The 24,838-nt window shown below is 39.9% G+C and overlaps 1 protein-coding gene across 1 annotated transcript in view; it reads left to right on the top strand.

Annotated features, from left to right (window-relative positions):
* The window catches only part of cubn (cubilin (intrinsic factor-cobalamin receptor)), a 219,538-nt gene that overhangs the window by 180,040 nt on the left and 14,660 nt on the right, over positions 1 to 24,838 (top strand). Inside the window, exons 58-65 of the mRNA XM_072378302.1 lie at positions 2,247 to 2,376; positions 2,770 to 2,987; positions 4,757 to 4,956; positions 5,357 to 5,519; positions 15,599 to 15,807; positions 21,192 to 21,336; positions 21,784 to 21,965; positions 23,406 to 23,571. Coding sequence (XP_072234403.1) covers positions 2,247 to 2,376; positions 2,770 to 2,987; positions 4,757 to 4,956; positions 5,357 to 5,519; positions 15,599 to 15,807; positions 21,192 to 21,336; positions 21,784 to 21,965; positions 23,406 to 23,571 — 1,413 coding nt within the window. The remainder of the gene's footprint in view (positions 1 to 2,246; positions 2,377 to 2,769; positions 2,988 to 4,756; positions 4,957 to 5,356; positions 5,520 to 15,598; positions 15,808 to 21,191; positions 21,337 to 21,783; positions 21,966 to 23,405; positions 23,572 to 24,838) is intronic.

Genomic DNA, 24,838 nt, shown 5'->3' with positions numbered 1-24,838 from the left:
AAGGGGTCAAGTGTGGGTGGTAAGCAGGTTTTGAGGTGAGCCAGGACCAGCCTCTCGAAGGACTTCATGATGGTGGGGGTGAGTGCAACAGGACGGAAGTCGTTGAAGATCTCAGCTTTTGAGTGTTTTGGCACTGACACAATGGAGGTGGTTTTGAAGCATGTGGGGACAGCTGCTTGGGCCAGCGACAGGTTGAAAATGTCAGTCAAGACCTCAGCTAGCTGCTCAGCACAGGTCCTGAGCACGCGTCCTGGGATGCCATCAGGGCCAGCAGCCTTGCGTGCATTGGTCCTGTTCAGTGCAGCAGACACGTCGGTGGGGGAGAGTGTGAGAGGTTGGTGTCCAGTCGTGAGCACAGCCTTGGTGGTTGGCTCCTGGTTGTCCCTCTCAAAGTGGGCATAAAAGCTGTTAAGCTCGTTCAGGAAGGAGGCGTTGTTGGATGTTGGGGTGGTGTTGGTGGGTTTGTAGTCAGTTATGACCTGGATGCCCTGCCACATGCATCGGGGGTCGGAGTTGTTCTTAAAGTGCTCCTCAATCCATAGCTTGTGGCTGTGCTTGGCCTCTCTGATGCCCCTCTACAGGTCAGCCCTGGATGAAGAGTAGGCCTGAGCATCACCAGATCTGAAAGCGGCGTCTCGTGCCTTCAGCAGTAGGCAGACTTCTCTGTTCAGCCACGGCTTCTGGTTCAGGAATGTAGTGATCCGTTTGTGAGTGGTGACACTATTGATGCTGTTGTTGATGAAGTCCAGCACGGAGGAGGCGTAAGAGTCAATGTCCGTGTGGGAGTCCAGTGTGGCCTGGGTAGCAAACACACTCCAGTCTGTTTGAGTGGTCAGTTAGACCAGAAAAGCACTATACAAGTACAGTCCATTTACCATGTATTCGCAAAGAGCAGAGATGCAATCCTGAGGTTTCCAAACCAGATGCCCTTCTCTCCACGACTACACCTTGAGATCCTGTCCATAAAAATCACAAACAGAATCAGTGACAAGGGGCAGCCTTAGTGGAGTCCAGCATGCACTGTAAATAAGTTTGACTTAGTGCCATGAATGCGGACACAGCTCTGGATTTGATTACACAGGGACTAAATACCAGCAATGTGGTAAAATTAACAAAATACTTTGGGATAAATTGAGCCTGCTTTGAGTTTGGATGAACTGCAGGAATTAAAATAATGAACAGTGCACTGTTCAAGAATGATGGTAGAAGGTAGGATCCAGATGCAGTTCTTCTAAAAAAAAAAAACTCAAAAGGTTTATTTACATAGACAAAAAGGTCAGAACATAGGACGTGGCTGAGTCGGATATAAAAAATACTAAGTGTTAGTAAAACAAAACCAGACTATGGATAAAGAACAGACAAGACTATGAAAACTGTGGCTATGAATTAACAAATAAACTATGACACTGAGGCAAAACCAAACTTAGCTTTTCTTGACTGTGACATGAAGTGTAAGTGAGGATTCTGCAAAGACTGACTGAACCTGGAAATTAAATGTTGTGGGGAGGTGATTGGTGATGATGTGCAGCTGTGAAACTGAAAACGAGTGATATGAGTGAACCTAACGTGACAGGACCTGAAAACGTAACAATTGGCCTAAAAATAAGAATATTAAAACATATACTGTGACAGAGCAGGTTTTGAACTGATATACAGCATGGCAGTTAATTTGGGCATTAGTTTCTGATGTAGTTTTAGCCCTTGTTTATAATGTTCCTTAGTGTCAGCTTTCATTCATTTCGCTACTTAGTCAGTCTTTTTTTGTTTGTTTATTTGTTTGTTTTATGTTGTTTTTGTTTGCTTGGTAAAGAAAATTGGATTGTAAAATTGGATTTTAGAAGAGATCAATTATCTTTTCAAAACTTCATATGGATTTGATTTAGATTCACTAAGGTAGTCAGATGGTGCAACTTACTTCTAACTTCTCAGCCATATTTTTAGCTTGTATAGGATACAAGCAGCACAGTCTTTATCAACAGTACTTAGCATAGTTTACTCGCTTCATACTAGTCATAGAACCATGTCCGCTTCCCTTTTTTTTTTTCTCCAAAAGATTACCTCAAGGTTGCTTTGATAGTGAATAGAAACTGAGCTATATAGTTAAGAAGTGTTCATATTTTTCACTATACTATATATATATATATATATATATATATATATATATATATATATATATATATATATATATACATATTGTGGTACTGCTATATAGTGTGTATTTATAGTGTGTGCGTGTGTGTCCACAGCATGTGGTGGTTTCTTCAACAGCACCACAGGGACAGTGAGTAGTCCAGCACTCTCCATGACCAACTACCACCACAACATCAATTGTACCTACCATTTAAAGGTCCAAGAAGACAGAGTGATGGATCTAAAGTAAGATTTCAAGTGCATTGCCTGCATTAATTGAACCATAGAACTTGATAAGTATAATGAAAGCATACTGGACAAAGAAATATCTTCAGTGTATGTGAATACTAGTGAAAATGCTTATCATAGCAATGAATGCTTGCTTTTGAAAAAAATCTGCATTTTACTGAAGTTCCCTGCTGTTCCATTTGGACTTTGGATAGATCAAGGTTGTACTGGATAGTTTTTGGCCACCGTTCAACCTGGTGATTGTACTCAGCCCACTCCGGTTATTTGTTGAGACTGATAACAATGTAACTCTGAGTCAGTAACATAACTGTAAGGTATTCTGAAAAGTAGTTCTGAATATATAAGAAATATTTTGTTTTAGTCATTCATACTTTCTTTTTCTCTTCACAGGTTTAACACCTTCCATCTGGAGGCATCTTCTTCGTGTCGCTATGACTATGTTGCAGTTTACGATGGGCAGGACACCTTGGCTCCCCCTCTTGGAAAATTTTGTGGTACAGTGATCCCACCTAATCTGCGCTCCACCACCAACCAGCTATTCATTGTATTCAGGACAGATGCCACAGTGAATGGGATTGGCTGGAGAGCTACGTACAGTGAAACACTCGGTAAGTCAATATTGTTATATCTCAGTCAAGAATAAGGTAGCGACACTGAAGCTGTGCTGCACTTGTTTGATCATCATGAAAATGTGTACACAATGCATTTCTTTACTTTGTTTGTGATGTTTGTTAAGAAAATGAAAAATTATTTAATGCATAATAGTATTTTTTGTTGCCACCTGTGTCCATACCAAGCTGTTGAAATTATAGTTTATGGTTTTCCAACAATTTACACCATCTGGGGTTGCATATAACATATACATGGACATATATCTATGCTCACTGTTCCTTAACACTGAGTTGAGTCCACAACTGAACTCTGGTATATAACATTGTAATGAAATTGAATTAAGAAAGTGAAATGGAAAACTTTTTTGAAATGTTTTTGTTTTGTTTTGTTTATATTAAATTAGTTTATTTCTATTAATCCATGATCCAAACTTGCCTGAATTTAGAAGCAGACAATTCCAATTTATCCAGACAGAAGAGACTTTTTTATGTGCTTTAAAGAAACTTTAGAACAGGAAGAGGGTTTACTTTATTTACATTACTGTTTTTTTAATATTAAAAAGTTTGTAAATTGGTACAATTGTAATATAAGCAGAAAAAATGTAGCTTCAAAAGTAAGTTGGCCAAGTAACCATGCAATTAAAAAGAAAAGTGACAGAGAATGTCATGCTCATTTAACAAATAGCCCATAAATTGAGGAACTGTGACACAAGAAGGCAATAAGTGTAAAATAGGAAGACAGGACAGTGGGCACACCTGGAGAGGAAAATCGAAGCTTATGCTTTTTAAAAAAAAAAAAAAAAAAAAGAACTGATCATCTAGTTCTGGATCTGGGCTTGCTGCGTCGTCGGGGGTGTGTCCACTGTCATGCGTCCACTGCGCTGCGCAATTGGCGCAGGGAGGGGCTGAGCTATTAGGCTCGCTGCCATATGGCACCTGGGAGCCTCTGAGTCAGTAAGTGTGTGTGGCTGGATGTCTTTGTCTTTTTTATCTGTGTGTCTGTATGGGTGTGTGTCTTTCGAAGTGTGTTCGAGTCTGTGTGGGCGTTTGTCTTCATTGTTGTCCACTGTCGGGTCTGGGTTCAGGGCTTGTTGTCGTCTAGCTTTCCTGTGCTGCTCCTTGTCATGCTCGCCCCCTCCTCATCCCTTCCCTCAGCTTCCTGCTGCTCTTGGAGATGGGCATGTCTTGGGTTTTGGGGTGCTTCACCTTGGGCATTGGGGTGGGTGCTGGCCGACGGGGGGTGGCCAGGTCCTCTCTGCTGGGTGTAGGTGTAGTCCTCAGGCACGCAAGGCTCTTGGTCTCGCACTCGGCTCATGCTGGGCGAGCGGTGCCTGGTGGCCATTATGAGTTTTCTTATTCTCTGCGGATGCAGCATGAAAATGGAGTCGTAAATTCAGATTAAATGATATGATACAATCATGTCACCATGAATTGGAGCCAAAAAATAAATTTTCCAATGCATTGTTTAAGTTGTGCCAAGAAGAACTCTGGCTGATCTGGGTGCAAAGGAAGGCCCTACCCAGCATTAAATGTTCCTTATGGTGTGCTTATTGAGCAAATGTTTCCGAAAAGAAAAAGTGGCAAAAGCACATCAGCCGCAGCTGTACAATCAGAAAATGTGTCAACTATCTACAATAGTACCATCTTCCAGACATTATTATTGTTCAATGTGATGGGATAGTAGTCTGTATCAATCTATGTTATAATAAGCCATTATTAAGATTTTAAATTGTAGAAACAATTGTTTGTATCTGAAATGCCCGCAGGTCCAGCACAAGGATGTGGTGGCTTCCTTTCCATGCCTATGGGCATGTTTGGTTCACCAGATCCAAACTTGGATGGACGCTATGAGCCCAGGATGGATTGTACATGGACCATTGAGATGCCCGTCAACAGGGCAATAAATCTGACCTTCAGCTCCTTTGAGCTTGAGAGCTCCTCTAATTGTCGCTACGACTACATCAAAGTAAAGTCATTGAACTGTTACTGAATAATAATGATGTTTTAATTTAATTCAAACATTCACGAATACTGCATTAATATACCATATGGCTTTGCTGTCTGAGGACTTATAAGAACAATTGTTGGCCTTCCCTTTTTGAAGTAACAACAAATTTAAGGTAGCAAGCACTGAAGTAATAGTTCAGTAATTGTAACTGTTTATAAACTAATGGTCATTTCATTTGTATGATATATAAACTACAGTTGTGGATTTACCATTTAGCACACTTCTGTAATTCACAATACTGTGTAACAATGAAAATAATTTATTTTGATTTTCATGTACTGTAAACTCATAATAACTGCCTGGCAAATTGTTTTACTATGTTCTGTTCATGTCTTAAATGTGTGTGTATCTTTGCCAGGTCTATGATGGTGACAACATGAACTTCCCTCTGGTTGGAGCATTTTGTGGGGTCTCCATCCCTGCTTACTTTGTGTCAAGTGGAAACTTCTTGACCATTCATTTTGTCACAGATAGCTCAATACAGAGGCAAGGCTTCAATGCTACCTACAGAGCAATACCATGTAAGATAATTTCTTCTTTTTTAAATGCAATGCACTATACAGAAAACTGGCATCTTCATCTGAAAGCAGTAAAGTGTAACACACTGGCTAGCTATTGAGCCAGGACACTAAATGACACTCAAGTAAATACAACACCAAAGATTTTCCTATCCACTTACCCAGGGAGTTTGAAGATCATAGACCAGGGACACAAACAACTAGCTTTAAAACAAAGGCAGTTTTGTCATTTTATTCCTCATATAATTTTTGGTAGAAAACTCCAGAGGTTTGATTGTTTGTTGTGATGTAGGTATCTGGGATTGTAGGGCAGATGCAGAACTCCTTAACAATTCCAAAAGAATACTAAGCAAAAAAGATGAATAAAGAATGTAATAAGATTAAAAAAAAACTCTACTTAAAAAAAAAAAAAACTCTCTTAATTTAAAGGACTTTTTACAAAGATCCTATTTGACACCTTGTGGTTACTTACTCTTGTTTTGATTGACTGTGTCTGACAAAATGTAGTGGTGGTGGAGGTGTGAATACACTTTTGCCTCTTCCTTCAACTCTGTAGGTTACATATATTAGGACCTTTTCAATAATATTATTGTCATCTGCTCCCTGGAATAACACCCTTTCTGTCTCTAGATTTCCTCTTAAACTCTAAAATAAAGTCAATGGATTCTAGGTAATTGGCTATATCTTAAAAAAGTTTTCACACAGGTTATATATGAAATTTAATTGCTGACTAAACCCTTCTTGGTACTGTCGTCACAGCAAAAGCTTTTGATGCTCTATGCTAGCTCTCATGATCTAAAACCAAACCTTATTGCTATGGGGGTACAGCCCTATCTTTCATCAAGCGGATTCCTTGTTTTCATGCTCATATTTTGCTCTGCTCACTTTTAAAGCTCACACTCAAAACCTCTGTTCACAAGCAAAACTGTTCGTGAGCAAATCTATTCTGCTCGTAGATTTTTTTTCTACTTGCATGAGCAGTTTTTTTTTTTCTCCTCGGTTGCGAATTGCAGTGAAACAAAATAGCCAACAGAAAACCAGACGTAACACTGACGTCACTGCAGCAAGCGTTTTAGTGCAATTGATATTAGCTTGCACAATGTCTAAATTGCGACTACTAAGTTAGTCTTGCTTGTAACAAGTAGATCTGTTGCATTAGCAAACAGCACAAATTTGTAATTGTCCTGCTTGTACTGTGAACAAGCAATTAGAATGCCCCTACATTTTACAACAGCAAAAATAAAACATGTTACCAAAATAAGTCTCAGATGGCACTGTTTTCAATTAAATACTTATTTAAGTAATATGTCAGAGTAACAGGGCCAAATCTAAAGGCTGCAGTATCATGAGATAACAATGTAACTTTGGTTCTTTGAAAGAAGAGACCTTTCCACTCTATTACATATTTCATATGTCTGAGAAATAATCTCCATGCTCAGCATGTGAATACTTCTTTAAAACACTCCAGTTTGACCAACAATATCTTATGCACATGCACGAAACTTATGCTAGATTTTTGAGAAATATTCCATATTTGAAGTGACATTCCAAAGTAATTACCAGAACCATTGTCATCTCTTTCTTTACCCTACCTGGAAACATGTTTATGTTGAAATATGTATCTGTTGGTTTCACAAATTATGCTGCCTCACCCTCCAACCACATTTCTTTTTTTTTTTTTTATTCTCTTTTTTCAGCCACTCACATCTTTATAATGTTGATTTTTCTCCTTTTCAAAACTCTGTTGATTACTGTGCCATGCACAGGAATAAAAAGAAAAATGTCAAGTCGGACTTTGTGGTCTCAGCCACCTTTGACATCTTTGGAAAGAGGAACTGCCTCAGGTGGTAGCATCCATCTTAGCAGTCCTGATGATGGTACTTAATTGTAGAAACTAAAACCATGGACACGTTGAGCAGATTAAGCAGTGTAACAACAAGGCCGAAATGAAACAATTAGACTCCCCATCATAAACTCCTCGATATAGTCACGGCATTGTCTGAGTGTCCTTGAATGCCTGACGGGGCAGACAAACCTGAGAATGTAAGATGAAGCTGAAGTTGAAGCAAACAAAGAGCTAATCAGTCTTCCAAAGGACTTGTGTGCAGTAGATGTACTCTGCAAAAACCCTGACAGGACTAAGTCCAATGATGCTAGATATCGTCCTTCTCAACTTGTTTGGGTTAATGTTACTACAGCTCAACCAACTGGGACATATGTAGATCAAGTTAGACCTTAGGTAGAAGTGCTTTGTGAGGGTGAAGCATAGAACACAACCTTTTGTACAGAAATAACATTCAAAATGAACTGACAGAGCTTGCAAAAGATGGGAATGCACAGTTGTTATACAATATGATGCCAAAAGTATTCGCTCATCTGCCTTTACATGCATATGAACTTAAGTGACATCCCATTCTTAATCCATAGGGTTTGATATGACGTCAGCCCACCATTTGCAGCTATCACAGCTTCAGCTCTTCTGGGCAAGCTTTCCACAAGGTTTTGGAGTGTGTTTATGGCAATTTTTGACCATTCTTCCAGAAGCACATTTGTGAGGTTAGACACTAATGTTGGTGAGAAGGCCTGGCTCGCATTCTCTGCTCTAATTCATCCCAAAGGTGTTATATCGGGTTGAGGTCAGGACTCTGTGCAGGCCAGTTAAGTTCTTCCACACCAAACTGGCTCATCCATGTCCTTATGGACCTTGCTTTGCGCACTGGTGTGCAGTCATGTTGGAACAGGAAGGAGCCATCCCCAAACTGTTTCCACAAAGTTGGGAGCATGAAATTGCAGTTCCTTTCACTGGAACTAAGGGACCAAGCCTAGCTCCTGAAAAGAACAACCCCACACCATAATTCCACTTCCACCAAACTTAACACTTGGCACAATGCAGTCAGACAAGTACTGTTCTCATGGCAATGAAAAATGGAGCCAAATGAGAAAATATACAGGTTTGTGCTCATCCTATGTCAGGGGTGTCAAACTCAAATTTTTTTTTTCACATAGGGCCACATCAGTATTACGGTTGCTGTCAAAGGGCCAGTTGTAACTTTAAGATTGTAAACATGTTACTTCTTCATAACATATTGTTAAATAATCCTCTGCAATTACTTACTCACTAACGTTACAAACTTTGTATATGCATTTTCATAGATGTAAAAACATGTAAGCACATACTGTTTTATTACAACATAAATGCTTTTAATTGATCAGTTTTAAAAAAAAAACTCATTCCTCTGTCAGTCAAAGATGAAATTAATGAAATTTTCATGGTCGTGGTCATTATATAATGGAGTTTCAGAACCTTTCCACACAGAGCTTCTTGGTGGATATTGCAATTATATGTGATTAGAGGTGTGTAGCAATTACTCTTTTGCATTTTCTATTTCATTAGTCAAACAAAGCCCGTTTTTTTTTCTCCACATATTACAAGTTCACCATCAGTAGTTAGCCCCACCAACTTTTGCCAGTGGATGTTATTTTTACTTGCAGACTTCTCTACTGCTTCACAAATGTCCCTCCCCGTTGTTGTCTCATCTATGGCAGCTACATCCAAGAGCTGAACAGTGACAGAGATGTCCGCCTTAATAAAAATAGAGTGATGCTCTGCTTTCATCAACAGCAAATGAAAAAGCTAGATAACTGTGTGTCTCTTCGGTCCACTAATTTCCCGCTAGTTTCTTAAGTCCGTCTACAATGGTGTCCCTTTATAAACTGACATTTTCAAAATTCTGCATCTGATCGAGGCAAGCCTGCTCACAATACCGTTAGCATGCAGCGTTTAAAAAAACACCCTCTGAAAAACATTTTTAAGCTTGGGCAATTCCTTCACCCACAATAAAGCTAGCTGTGGCTTTTCTGACTGCGGTCAAGTCAGCCCTCGCTTTATTTTGCTGTGAGTGCATACATGGGGATCGAAAGTATACATTTGTTGCTTCTACAACTAATTACATTTACCATCGGCCAAAAATGGTGACACCTGCATCTAAATACCGTTGAATTATCAATTTATTGCTTGGGAGAAGCTTGTTGTTCTGTATCTCCTTGCCCTGCGGTTCAGTGGATTGGAGCTGCTTGAGAGCTGCTCGAAGTTAGCTGAAAGCTAGCTGCTGCTGCTGTCTCTGTTACCCCGTCATCATGAATGCTCGTTTTTGCAGTAGTTGAATTGGTTTTCTCACTTACTGTATCTGTTGGAGCCCTCCCTGCCCTCCCGCAAACTCCGTTGATGTTTCAGACATAGACCTGTTTAATTAACATCTTTCTCATATGGTCCACTAGATTTCTTTACTTCATCTACAATATTTTTCCCAAATGCAGACAGTGGAGGATATGTGAATGATCTTCCATACATAATTTCAAAAGGCGACAGTCCTCTAACACTTGACGTCATTCTCATATTTAACACAGCCAAAGGCAAACAATGAATCCATATTTCAGCCATAGTTTTTCCTGAGTTACCTTTTTATGGTCCTGTTTGTTCATTCTACTGGCCTTCCAGACGGTAGATGATATGTACAGTGTTTCCAACAGTCAATACAATAAGATTTGGAAAACATTTTCAATATCCTGGTTCACAAAATGGCTTCCTTATCACTATACAACTTTCCAGGTGTCCCAAAATGCATAATGATTTAATTTACAGGAGCATTTGCGATAGTTAATTCACATGGAGTTTTAGTGGGAAAGACCTTATCTATATCTTCAATGCCTTAAGAATATAATGTGTCTGCAATCATGATGATGATACTGTTTTTTCTTATGTACTGTCATAGCTTTTCCTTCCAAACGTACTTGTTCCAGTAGATCGTCCTACATATTTGTCTTCAGGGTTAGAGCAACTCCGGTGTCTGGTCTGATGACTGCTTCTGTCCCGGACCGTGTCCAACGTTTATCTTCCGTTCCCAGTGTGCTCGTCTTTCTGTTTTATTTGTATTTATTTCTGTGTCTCTCCAGTCTATTGCACATCTCTGCAGCTCCACTCCCACTCATCTGTTCCCTCTTGTACGGATTTTTAGCTATGTTAGCCAGCATGACATGACATGACATGGCGCAGTGGAGCTTGCTGTGGCCGCGCAGGTACTATCTGGGTCAACCAACACCACTCACTTCACCAACGTCAATACCTGGTCCACTGCTGCTTCCACACATCCCACTGCCTACCAGCTTTTAGCTAATCAGCTACTAGCCACAGCTAATATTCTACCTGGACTACTCTCAGCTGCTGTCACGTCTCATCTCCTCTTTCGACTATCACAACTGCTACTCCAGCCTCCTACTCCACCAACTTCTCGCCCACTCATCTACACTGCTGCTGACCTTCACCATCCCAACAACAACTAGCATCTCCCTGCTGCTGCCACCGTATCTAGCAAAGCTGGGATCCTTCGCCATCGCCGCTACATCCACCATGACTCTGGTCTCTCTCCCAATCGACACTTCCCCGATGGCTCACCCATCTCCTCACTCTGGACTGCTTCTCGCAACCCTACCAACACCTCGTCACCCCCACCTCCTATACTGCCAACCTCAACCCCTCCAGTAAATCACCTGTTATATCTGAAATGCTACTGGACTATAACATCGACTTGCTTCTCCTCTGTGAAACATGGCAAAAGCCCCTGGAATTCTATGCTCTCAATCAAGCCACTCCCTCTAACTACAAGTTACATCACCAAACCGCGCCTCTCCGGGCGAGGGGGAGGTGTTGCCGTTCTTCATAAACAGTCCCTACCCATCACTGAACTGAATCTCAACCTCCCATCTATCTCATCCTCTGAATACCTCACCTTCTCCTTCCCCAATTCTATTACCTCTGTTCCCATTTACCGCATCCACCTTTTCTCTCGGAACTCTCGGAACTCCTCGCCATTGTATCCTCTCTCTCCTCCGGCCTCCTATTCACCGGTATTTTCAACATCCACATCGACCAGCCCAACAACCCACTTCCTCTCTCTTCTGGACTGTTTTCATCTTACCCAACATGTCGATTTACCCACCCATACCAAAGGTCACACCCTGTACATAGTCTGCTCCTCCCTACCCATATCCAACCCCCATCCTCTCCCCTTCCCACTATCTGTTCTCTTCTCCGCCCCTCTACCCTCCCCTCTCAATCCCCAAAAATGCACCATCTCCTACCGCAACATCAAGGCAGTTAACCCACTCCCGCTCTCCCAGATCATATCCTTTGCCTTTCCCCTGACTCTGCCCCCCCTTCCCCCGACAACTATACCATCATGCTCAACACCATCCTTTCTGACTCCCTGGACTCCCGAGGCCCCTGGAAAACTTCCTCTGTCTCATTCACCAACTCTGCCCCCTGGTACATCCCGGAACTCCACACCATGAAACAAACTGGCTGTCAACTTGAACATCTCTACAAACGAACCCAACTCACCATCCACAACAAAGCCTTCAAACAACACATTTCCTCCTACTGTGATGCTCTTCATGCTTCCAAATCCGCCCACTTCTCATCCCTCATCAAAAGCAACAACCCGGAACCCCTGTATCCTGTTCTCCACCGTCAACTCAACAGCTTTCTGTCTGCCACCGTCAGTAACTCCTCCTCCCCCACCCCTCCCGCCCTTCCCTCCTCTCACTGCTTTCTCCCCTGCTTTCTCCGCCGCATCCAAGACAACCACCTACTCTTTCGACCCCCTTCCAATGACCCTAACCAAGGCCTGTCTCTCTGTCCTCCTCCCTCACCTCACCACCCTCCTCCCTCACCTCACCACCCTCTTCAACCAGTCTCTATCCCTTGGTCACTTTCCCACTGTCTATAAACTCGCCTCCATCACCCCATCCTCAAAAAGCCCACCCTGGACCCAGCCAACCTCTCTGACTATCGCCCCATCTCCAACCTCCTGTTCCTCTCCAAAACCCTTGAATGCATCGTCACCGCCCAACTCCACACCCATCTCCAGTCCAACAACCTCTACGAACCCCTCCAGTCTGGATTCCGCCCATTTCACAACACCAAAACTGTTCTTGTCAAAGTCATCAACGATCTCCTCACCTCTGCAGACTCTGGTTCCCTCAACATCCTGTTCCTACTAGACCTTAGTGCAGCCTTCGACACTGTGAACCATTCCAGCCTCCTTCAAAGGCTGCACCAACAGGGTGTTGAGGGCACTGCACTCGACTGGCTCACCTCCTACCTTACCAATTGACAACAGTTCGTCTCCCTCTCTGGCCACACATCCACCCTCTTTCCAGTCAAGCAGGGGGTCCCTCAAGGCTCAGTCCTCAGAACCCTGCTCTTCAACTGCTACCTCTTCCCCCTTGATCACATCATCCACAAACTCAACCTGGACTTCCACTGTTACGCCGATGACACCCAGATCTACATTAGCACCAAACCCACCCAAAAACCTCCCCTCATCCACATCAAAACCTGTATCTCTACAATAAAAACATGGCTGACACACAACTTCCTCAAACTCAACAGTGACAAAACAGAGCTCCTCCTCATAAGCACCAAATCCACCCTCAACAAAACTAGACTCATCTCACTCACCATCGACACCTTGGCCATCACCCCCTCCCCCGGCACGCACTCTCTGCGTTATCCTGGACCCCACCCTCTCCTTTGATCCCCATGTCAGCTCCATTGTCAAAACCTCCTACTTTCACGTCTGCTGCATCGCCAAAATAAGACACTGCCTAATCCCTGATCCACGCCTTCATCTCATCCACGCCTTCATCTCCTCCCGCCCCAGCTACTGCAACTCTCTCCTCACGAGCATCACTTTCCATTCCCTCCATAGACTCCAACTGGTCCAAAACTCTGCTGCCTACCTCCTTACCCACATCCAGTCCCGCAAACACATCACTCCCATTCTCCACTCTTTCCACTGGCTCCCCGTTAAACAGCATATCAACTTTAAGATACTTCTCCTCACTTTCAAAACACTCCACCACCTGACCCCTCTTTACCTGTCCTCCTGACCTCCTCATCCCCCACCACCCCACCCGTCCCCTCCGATCCTCCTCCACTCTCTCCTTGACAGTACCGACATCCAAACTCAAATCCTTCAGCAACAGAGCCTTCTCCCGAACAGCACCCCGACTGGAACTCTCTCCCCCAACCTCTCTGCGACTCACCCTCACTCCCCATATTCAAGTCCCATTTAAAATGTACCTCTTTTCCCAAGCTTATGACCTCCCCTACCCATAACCGGTGTCTTATCCTTTTTTGTTTGTACTATGTCTCTACCCTGTTCCTTTGTAAGTGTTTTTGGGTTTTTGAAAAGCGCTTTATAAATTAAAATTTATTATTATTATTATTGTTAGCTATAACAATTGAAGTTGTTTTTATTGCCAACCAAATGCAGACTAGGTTTCAGATGTGACAGGGTTTGTACCACTCATCGTGTTTATAAGATTTACCACTGCTCTCATTTCATGTCCAATACAATGTCATCAATACTAGGGTAGTCTTCTTGAGATTGAATAGTTGAATAAAATCAGTTTAGGCTGCGTTTGAAGTACATGGTCTGCAGATACCATTACATATTCATTCGGGTTTGACACTTCATGTTTTATGTCTTTCTCACTCAAACACAATCATTTAATTCTTTATGAGAGTTCAATTATTTAGTTTTTTTTTTCACCATAGCGAATTGCTTTTCTTTATTCTTTCAAATTTTTTGCCTAAGTTTTTGTCTTTTACATCCATTTTTATGATGCCTTATCTGCTTTTTAACCATCTGGATAAGATGCAGCTACAATGTTAAGGTTTTATACCAAATCTCTTCCTAGAATATTCGCTGAACACTATTTTGAAACTAAGATTTTAGCTTTAGCTTTCATGCTTGTGTGGCTGGTTACAGGATTAGATAGTGGTTCTGGAGTTGTGTGTCCTGATGCTGTTTTCAGCAGGATTGTCTCAGTGGATAATATTACTTCTTTTGAAAAGTCTTTCTGAACTATGGCTTATCTTATATGCCCCATTATCACATAGAAAGTCTACTTTCTTCTCTTCAACTGCGATGATGATAAATATATTCTTTTAATTGGTCTTAATATAGACTCCATAACACTTAACGCAAGCATTTCTTATATTTTCTTTTTTGTGCACAAACAGTTTAATTTTGTGTGTTTGTGCATGACCTTTAGTCAATTTCTGCTTCTTGGTTGAGCTGCGTAATCTGTTGTTATGTTGTCTGTCATGTGGATGAATAGCGCTGCAAGTGCCAATATCATAACCAAAAGTATTACAATTTTCAATAATGATATCACTTTTCTCCAAAGAGCCAACCATGACTGGAAAAGCACTGGAAACAGTAATTGTCATCATTGAATCACTAACTTTTAATCTGATTTGTGTAAATTAGAGTCTTAGAGATATTGATGAAATTACACACAACATGAGCATGCCTTTTCAATGACCTATGCTTGCTCTCAAATCTCATACACCAAGACTTTAAAAGTTCCTACGGTGTAAAAACTGTGACAGTTGGAGTTACATTTTTTTCACAAAAAGGAGAGGATTGACACAAAGTTGTACATTTCTCAGCCCAGACTCTCATAGAATCTTCCCCATGGCAACATAATTGACAGACATAACAGATAGGAGCTGTTCTAGTTGACAGCTCACGCAGGTGCATATGTTTACATGAATCAGCTGTTCTGGTTTCTACTTATGATCCAAAATATTCTAGTGGCATATAAACCTACCATTTATGTTTCTGCAATATGGGAAACATACATGGATTTACCTCAGATTTAAATGTTTCCTCCTGACACCCCAGGTTACTTACAATTGTTGAAAAATGCTGTGCTGAAATTTAAACCATGTTTCTCTCTCACCTGTATGAATTTTTAGGCATTTTTTCCAGTGCTTTGTGGTTTGCCAGCAGTGAGGGGTGCATGCATGTTTTCTTGTGCATGCATGTTTTCTTGCTCATTTGACAATGATAGAATTGTGAATCTGGATGGTACCTTAGACTGAGATCCTGACCATATTTTTGTTTAAATTTATTTTGAATACAAATTCCAGAAAATGTTTTTCCCTTTTGTGTTATTCTTTTGATTTTGTGACTTCTTTAAAACTTATCCATGTGTCTGCCTTCCCTCAGTGGTTTGCGGTGGGACTCTGAATGCCACAACCACCATACAGACCCTGACTTCACCCTCCTTCCCGAGTGGCTATCCTCCTTACACCAACTGTCGCTGGATTCTTGAAGCTCCATCCCAGGAAACTATTCAAGTATCAGTCCAGACTTTTGTCCTCCAGCCGAGCCAGAGTTGCTTGACAAATTTCTTGGAGATGAAGGACTGGCCTTTGGTGAGTTCAAATAGGGACTAGATCAAAAGAAACTGGATAATAGTCAACAAAAATAGTGGTTATTGTGAGAAGTTTTCCCTTCATAAATCATGTCATTATTTTTGTTGATGCTTTAAATTAAGCTAAATTGAGTTGTTTTATCCAAAGTTAAAACTGTTACATATATAAGTGAACAGAGAACAAAAAACACAATTACCACTTGTACACAATTACCCATTGTTTATGCTTCAGAGATGTATAACCATTCAAAATCAACAATTGTTTCGAAAAGATTGAAAAATGCAGAGTAGATAAGCTTCACCAATGACTTCAACTCTACATGTAATTGGCAAATCATATAATAAATAATTTTTGGATTAAAGAAAAACAATGGTGACAGGTTAGTTGACAGTAGAACAATAGCAGAGCAAAAAATTTAAAATTAAGAGGGAAAATACATAAAAACAAACAAAAATAGCAAAAACAACTATTAAAAACAGAAAACATTTATCAAAAAAACATCAAAGCTTTCTCTTATCATGGTCTCACCTAAACCACACAGACACCCCTAGCATTATGGAGCTTACCGTCCTATTTCGCTTCTGAATTCAAAAAGAAAAATATATGCAAAAACGTTTGCAAGGACATTCGATAAAATTCTTCCCAAACTTGTCCATTTTGACCAAATTGGCTTCATAAGATCTACACAGATGTTGATAATTTGACAAAAGTATTTTACATAATGCATTACACCCAAACAGCAGCTGATCCAACATTTGCAGTGTCGTTGGATGCAGAAAAGCATTTAATTGTATTGAATAGTCAAGACCCTGAATAGATTTGGAACTAATTTTATAAACTATATTTTGCTTATCTATTCAAGACCTGAAGCCAAAATAATAACAAACAATATAGTCTCTGAATCTTTTAAAATTGATCGTGGAACACCTTAAGGTCCCCCCCTTGAGTTTGTTTTGTTTCAAACAACCTTTGATTATATCCTTTGGCCACATTACTAAGAACAAATCCCAATATCAAAAGGTATCGCAGCTCCTGTCTCAGAATTGAAAATGAAACTCTTTGCAGATAACAACTTGCTTATATTATCAGATCCTCAAACTTCTCTTAAACATATCTTTGAAACTGTGAAAGAATTTGGATCCATCTCGGGTTACAAAATTAATTGGGACAAATTGGAGGCTTTAACTTTAAATGTTCAATGACAAAGATATGAAAAAAATCTTCCATTCGACAAAAGCTAAGTGATATTCATAAAATTCGTATGGAATGACAAGAGACTTGGGGTTAGCCGGAAGAATTCATATGTAGACGGGGTTAAAGGGGGGCTTGGCCTCCCAAATATGTTTAAGTACTACATTGCTTTTAACTCTAGGTATCCTCTGAAATGGAGTTACGGCTTTACTTCAGGAGATACAAGATGGGAAAGTATTGAGCAGGAAGCTTTAGACAAGTCTAAAGATAGACTTTCTCTACAGGGTGTGTGGTAGGCTTCCCAATGTAAGACCCTTAACAACAAAATTATTTGAAGACCACAAGAACCAGAAAGGTTAGAGGAACGCGTTAATGTAGTTTTTATTTCAATGGAGTGGAGGAATTTTAAACAGCATAAGTTGAACACAGTTGAACCTGGTTGAACCTGTCTCTACCAAACTTTCCATTGAAGTTAGTGAGAGAATTTTAAAGGTTTCTCTCGCTTCAAGGCTCATAGCTGACATTCTGTAAATGTGAGCTCTTTAGTAGTTACATTGGCTGAAAGAGGACAACGTTCCTTACATTTTAAGGTATAACTTATTTTCTGTAAGTTAAACTGTATGAAAGTTAAAGGAATTTGTTTGAATATCAGAAAAAGATAAAATGATCAGTGTCACGCTGCTGGCTCTTCATTCACAAAAATTAAGAAGGAGCAAAAATGTTCATGTTTTTGAAACTGTCATTTTCAAAATTGGTTGAATTTTAAAAACGCTGAACCATTTGGTAATAGCTGAATATCTTGTGACCTGCTTAAAGCTTGAATGGTGTCTCTAGCTGAAAGTATGCAGAAGTAGTTAGGTTGAAAAGAGGAGGAAGAGTTGAAAGCATTTCCCATTCATTTGAATGACGGAAATTTGAATAAAAGTAAATATTTTAAAAGGTATAAAAGTGAGAAATACCAAAAGATATAGCGTACATCTCCTGAACGAGCTGAACGTCTTGAGACTAAAATGGTTTAAATTGGGGAAAGTATGCAGGAGCAGTTAAATGGTGAAAAATGTATGGGAGAACTAAGAATAAAGAAGAAAAATAATGCGAGACAGAAAAACAATAGTGAGAATGCTTAATCAGTATTCTCACAATAACTCAAGTGATAGTAATATTAGTACAACTGGCATCAATATTAGAATGACAACATAGAAATAATATCAAACCCTGATAGTGAGAAATTTTACAACTTTGTGCAATATATTAGCTTATCTTGAAGTTGATGGTTGCATGAAGTCTAAAAATTGTTTACCGCCATGTAACATCCCGTCTTTTTTTTCCCCTTGTACTGTCTAGCATTATGGCAGCAGAATTGTAATCTGAATACTATTTATGCCAAACACATTTGCTTTGCCAAGAGAAGCTTTATGAATGTAAAGCTCCGCTTGATGCCCAAAAACTGCTTATTTATTTATTCCTCTGTGGGGAATCCAGCCTTAGAACGAAAAGGAGCAGAAAAGCAGAGAAAAAACAAACAAATGCATAAGTAGCAGCAGTCACATACAACACAACTGTGGATATAGATGACCTCAAACCACAGGACAACACATCAACTGTGAGTGGGGGACCATTATGAACATCAAAGCATGCGCAAGTGACGTTCAGTTGATAGTTGCGCATGCAATTTGAAACGATTCTGATGGCATAGTGTGTGTGTATGAACACACGATACACATGGCACAGGTCCCACATGATAACTGTGCTTAGTGTATAAGTGTATAGGGCCATGGTCCACAGCCCCCCCAGCAATCAAAAGCAGGCAGAGAGGGCCACAAGACCCAAGCCACCAGCAACCCCCATGGAGTAGAGAACCCGGGAAGCCCACCGTAGGGACAACCATGCATCCACCGAGAAGACTGCAGAGGAAGCCCCTGGATAGAGCCCCCACAAGCAAAGGGCAGATGCCCCCCATCTTCTTTTAACAAGAGTCCATAAACATCTGGGAACTGAAGAGAACAGTTGCTGGATTTTTAGCAGAGGAATATTGTCCCATGTTTTGATTTTTGTATTTGTATTCTATAAATATAGATTTTTTGCCACGACCCTTGTACAACACTATAGATGATGATATATTCAAAATCTTCACAATTCTGTAAGGTATATTCTTTTGAAATTTCTTGACAATTTGTAAACACAGTTTTTGCAGATTGCTGAACCCCTGCCCATCTTTTTCTCTTTGAGCCTCTGCTTTTCTTGAGGTTCTTTTTTATGCCGTATCATTGTCATTTAACCGTTTTCGTCGCAGTTTGTTCCTCCAGCTGTTTCTTTTCAGTACCGTTTACTTTTCGTGTTGCTGCCAACAAATTTAAGGTGACATTTTTCATGAAGTCATGAAATGTCTTGCTTCAAATTTTGTTGTCTATTTTCTAATGAAACAGAAAATTGTTTTATAAGATCTGCAAAGCATTACATTCTGTCTTTATTTACATTTTAAACAGCATTCCTCCTTATCGCTTAGACCACATTCAAGGGTAGTCTGGGACACTTGTGGCCATTGTTATGAGAGTGTAAACAGAAATGTGTCCCAGGCCATGTTGAAGGACCAACGATTTACCTGAGATGCCACCAAACAACACATTCTGTTGAATATTGTGATGTGGTCTATAGAAGGTGATATATGGTGATGAATGCAATGCGGTGCTTTGGGCAATGTCATTCAATTCTTACTGGTGATGTTAAAACCTGAAATGGCAGGAAGATGGAAAGACTTCACATCAATGATAAAGCTTGGTTTTTAGTTTGCTTACTTTTTTTTTCGACCTGGAGCTAGTACTGTTGTAGTTTAAATAGAATAGAAAGAATCAGTTAGAAGTTAGCAACCTCATGAACGGCTCACAAACTGAGGCTTTTAAACTCTGCAGTTCTCATTGTAATCAAGTCTCTGTTTAGAAATGTGAAGAAAACCCTGAAACTCTATTAATTGCTCTGTTCATTGTTAACAGTAATTATTGCCTGTAATACATCCATTAGCGGTGTGTGCTTTGTTCTCCACATAGATTTTCCCTCCTTTCTCTGATGCTCCACATTAAGGTCTGCTATGTTACTTGAAGACACTAGTTTGCAAAGAATGCACAGTTAAGTATTCAGGGTAAGGAGTAAAAGAAATCTCCTGAGACCTAGAGGACCGATCTGAAGTCTTGGTTCAGAGCTCAGAACTGTTTTTCTGCTGTCACTGCAGAAATGTACACAGAGTAGAAGCAGGGGGGGTTATGTGAGTGACACATCCTGTCCATTTTGACTCTGCTTTACACAGAATGTTTTTTTTTTCTTCTGGAAACTAGATGAGGGAAACGAATTACAGTAGAAACCTTTCTACTTGTTTGTAGATTTGTCAGGTGAGTAGGTGGTTCTTCAGTGTGACCCAAAACACATTTTTAATTATAATCTTAAGTGTGGTCACATGTATCCTGGGCCTCATTGATGTATACTTTTACTTAAACTAAACATTGTAAAGGACGTGCAAGCTTATTTTTTGAAGGTGTGTGTCTCATATAACTGCAAATGTTCCTATGTTCATTATTTTGACTGACTTAAGCTCTTTTTACACATGAACACTGAAGATTTCCAGGTGAAAGTGTGGACAACTTGGTCTGGACTTTTCCCACAGTTGCTGTTTACACATGTTTCACAGCAGGAGACTTTCAGCTGGGGATGTCCTTTAACAGCTGGAAATAAGTATAAACAGTTAGATGTGAGTGAAGAACAGCATGAAGGTGATATATATATATATATATCTATATATATATAGAGATATATATATATGTGTGTGTATTTATTTTATGTATAGGAGTCACCACTTTTATTCTGCTTTTTGCTAACCTGTATGCTGTTCTCCACTTACACCTATATATGCATATATATTGTATGTATAGATACATACTATATATATGTGTGTGTGTGTGTGTATGTAATGTGGCTTTACAATTTTCTATGATTGGTGTGCTTTTTCATAGCATAAACAAACTCCACTGCACATTTTCCTGGATGTAAGACTGAGACTATCTTGAAAGATTAATTTTGGTCAAGTTGTGTTTTTGTATTTTGTTGACAGTTTTCAATCCAACTAAATTGGACCTACACATCAGGATGTGTTAGAACAGTAAGGTACCATAGTTTTCTTTCAAATAAGATTATTTTGTTTCCAGGGAGACTATGGCCAGTCAAACAAGTTCTGTGCATCGGATGGTCATCCTCCAGACTTTTACAGTTACAGCACAACAACCCTTGTGCACTTCAAATCTGACATGTTTATGGCAGGAAATGGCCTCAGTTTCACCTATAACATTGCCAGTAGGTATCTGTACCATGTTAAGACATAGAATGAAAACATTTTCCAACATTCTCCTTTTGTTTTAAAAAGATAACTTCAGATAATCTATGGAAAATTAAATACATTAGAGTAGGGTATATTTATTAGAAATGAGCAAAGCTATGCAAATGGTCAAATTACTACAATATCAAGAAATCAAGGACAGACATTTTTTTCCAGACTTTTATATATATGAAATTTGTGCTATATGTCTGCCAAAGTGAAATTTTTTTTCAAAGACAGTAAGAAGGAAAAAACTTTTGGTCTGGATAATTCACAAAAAACATTTGCATTGATTTGACTGCCTCCTTTTCTTGAAACAATAGTCCCTTTAAAACTGCACAATATGTTTAAGAATAGGGATCATGGTGAAAGTGAGGGCACTTGATTTCTGATTATTGGCCTGACATTGGTTTGTCGATTTCCAGACTGCAGCCGAACCTATGAACAAGAATATGGCTACCTGAAGAGTCCAGGCTGGCCTGACATTTACCCCCACAATATTGATTGCATCATCATCCTAAAGGCGCCAGAAAACAGCTCCATCTCTTTCTTCTTTAACGTTTTTGATTTGGAGGGTCACAGTAACTGTCAATTTGACTATCTGGAGGTAAGGAGGCAGAATTATCAAAACCACATGTTTGGAGAGAACATTTATCCTTTATTCCCTACATGAAACTTATATCTGCTTAATTAAGGGTCAATGTCTGTCTTTTTATGTGTTTCTGAGCACAGTTTGCTCTCTATTGTACAGTAAATTATGCAAAAAAAACCCTCACCTTATGGTTTGAACAAGATTGTTAACAGGCTCCAATTCAGCATGTATTTGCTCACATTCTACCACAAGGGCATTGGTAAAGATGACCACATATTTAAACCCATTAAGCCTGACTGACATTTTGCATGATTGTAATTATAGATTTGTTGTATTTTGTTTAAGTCAGGGTTTTGTGCAAGCCACATGGGAAGACCCATACAAAATTTATTTACATCACTTATATTGACTTCAACACATCACTTCTTTTCTGTCTTGATTTTAATTCCAAAAGCACCTTGGTAATAAACAGACAATTTAACAAAATGTGAAAATGGTCTCTCACTTTTAATTAAAAACCTTGTAGAATGCAGTGCAACTTTAAGAGAGTGTTAAGAAGTGCATTATTTAAAAAAAAAATATATAAAATCATAAATCTCTTGATATTACCACAAACACCTAAAATAAAACAGCAGTTTGATATTTCTGTGAATTGTCAATTCAATGTAAACATTTAGTAGTTATTCTGTTAAGATCGAGAAAATTATGTGGGAATGTATTTTGTTACATGTTGATTTAAGTTAATTGATTAACACATCAGTGTCTCTGACAACAAACTGCGCCCATGTTGTCTCCTTGTCAGAATCACTTTAACTCTATCTAAACAACTATAGCTCAAGTACAGTTAATAGATAGCTTTCTGACAGTTAATGTTAGCCTGACAGAAGAACACAAGAGACCGCTCGTACCCTGCATTGTGGTGAGAAGAGGACCCCAGTGTAGTCTCTGAACTCTTTCACTTACACGACACATGCACAGATACACACCTTTGCATCATTCTATCATGCTTTTGTCATTTGATGTAGACAATTAAACAAATAAAAACAACATACACATTTTGATTGGCGACATATTTCAAAGTCACAATAGTGCATATAGTTTAAAAATGTAATTGCCTCAAAAAATGTTTGCAAAAATTATGTGATCACTGTTTGGAGCCCAGGGTCTCTAAAAATATTCTACACACTGGAAACATCCACCTGCTTTGGAAGCACATTGTTTTCCAAACTTTCAGTAGACTGTGTGATAACGATTTAAGTTATTTAATTTTCTAAGTGATTCAAATGAAGTTGGAGGTGGAAATTGTACATCGGTACCTAGTCCTTATATATGGATGCTAACTTGTATATACCATGTTGGCTCTGATCTGTTTGTTATCTCCCTAACCCTTGTGTTTGTGCCTCTTTGGGAAGTGTAAGGGATTAGTAAATTCAAGAAGCCTGTGTTGTTCCTCAGATCCGAAATGGAAGTACAGCAGACTCACCAATGATTGGTCGGTTCTGTGGCAGCATTCTACCAAGCCCCATCTTTCCACGGTCCAGCCTGCTCTACCTACGCTTCAAGAGTGACTTTTCCCACGCACGAGATGGCTTTGATGCCACATGGACATCCTCTCCTGACGGTCGGAATTGAACTATTTTAAGAAATATACTTTTAAGCCAGGCTGCAAGAACAATCAAAAGTGTTTTTATTCTAGCAGTGTGACCAATAAACTGTAGCAATTTTCCTATCAGTATAACCTACAACTTCAACAACCAGGATTTTATTTTTAGAAAACTGGATAATTTATTAACTGGATAATACCATTCATCATGTGCATCCTTTAATTTCATCAATGTACTTTTATGTACAAAAAAAACAGGGCGATATTTTGGGATCTCGAGAGAAAAAAAAGAGGTCTTCTCATTTGGTTAGCCTTTTTCAGCCAGATGATGCTCATACATTTTATTTGTGTAGCACTTTTCAAAAAAACTCAAAGACACTTTATAAGTATAAGACTAAAAACATAATATTAGAATACTTAAATTACATAACACAGGCAATAATCTTAAAATCAGAACACTTAAGTACATGACACAGGACATTACTCACACATTAAAAGCAGATCTAAAAAGATGGGTTTTGAGATGTGATTTGAATGTGGCTGTACAGTCACGGATGTGTTTGGGAAGAGAGTTCCAGAGGGTGGGAGCAACTATGGAGAAGGCTCTGTCACCCCAGGTCCGGTGCTTGGTTCTGAGTGGTGGAGACAGGAGGTTGGCATCAGAGGAGGCGAGGCTGCGGGAAGGAGTGTGGAGGTGGAGCAGGTTGGTGAGGTAGCAGGGGGCCTGGTTATGGAGAGCTTTGTGGGTAAGGAGGAGAACTTTGAAATGGATGTGTTTAGGGACAGGGAGCCAGTTGAGCTTCTGGAGGACTGGGGTGATGTGGTCACGGAAGCGGATGTGGGTGAGCAGGCGAGCAGCAGAGTTTTGTATGTGCTGGAGTTTATTGAGAACTTTGGATGATGAACCGTAAAGAATGCTGTTACAGTAATCAAGTCTTGATGTGATGAAGGCTTGGATGAGAGTTTCAGCGGCAGATGAGGGGAGTGATGGGCAGAGATGGACAACATTTTTCAGGTGGAAGAAGGCCATTCTTGTGATATGGTTGGCATGGTGTTCAAAGGAGAGGTTATTGTCAAAGATGACTCCGAGGTTGCGGATGTGAGTGGAGGGGAACAAAGTTGTGTTGTCAGTGGTGAGACTGAAGTTGTGGGCGGTTTTGATTTGGGACCAATGATGTCTGATTTGTCACAGTTGAGTTTGAGGAAGTTTGAGTGCATCCATGATTTTATTTCAGTGAAGCAGTTGGTCAAGGTGGAGTGAGTTACAGTGGTGATGGATTTGGTG

Source organism: Leuresthes tenuis, unplaced genomic scaffold (genome assembly GCF_036924035.1).
Source record: "Leuresthes tenuis unplaced genomic scaffold, fLeuTen1.0.hap1 SCAF_24, whole genome shotgun sequence".
Taxonomy (NCBI): domain Eukaryota; kingdom Metazoa; phylum Chordata; class Actinopteri; order Atheriniformes; family Atherinopsidae; genus Leuresthes; species Leuresthes tenuis.
The sequence above is the reverse complement of the archived record's forward strand: the minus strand, read 5'-3'. Positions and strand labels throughout refer to the sequence as shown.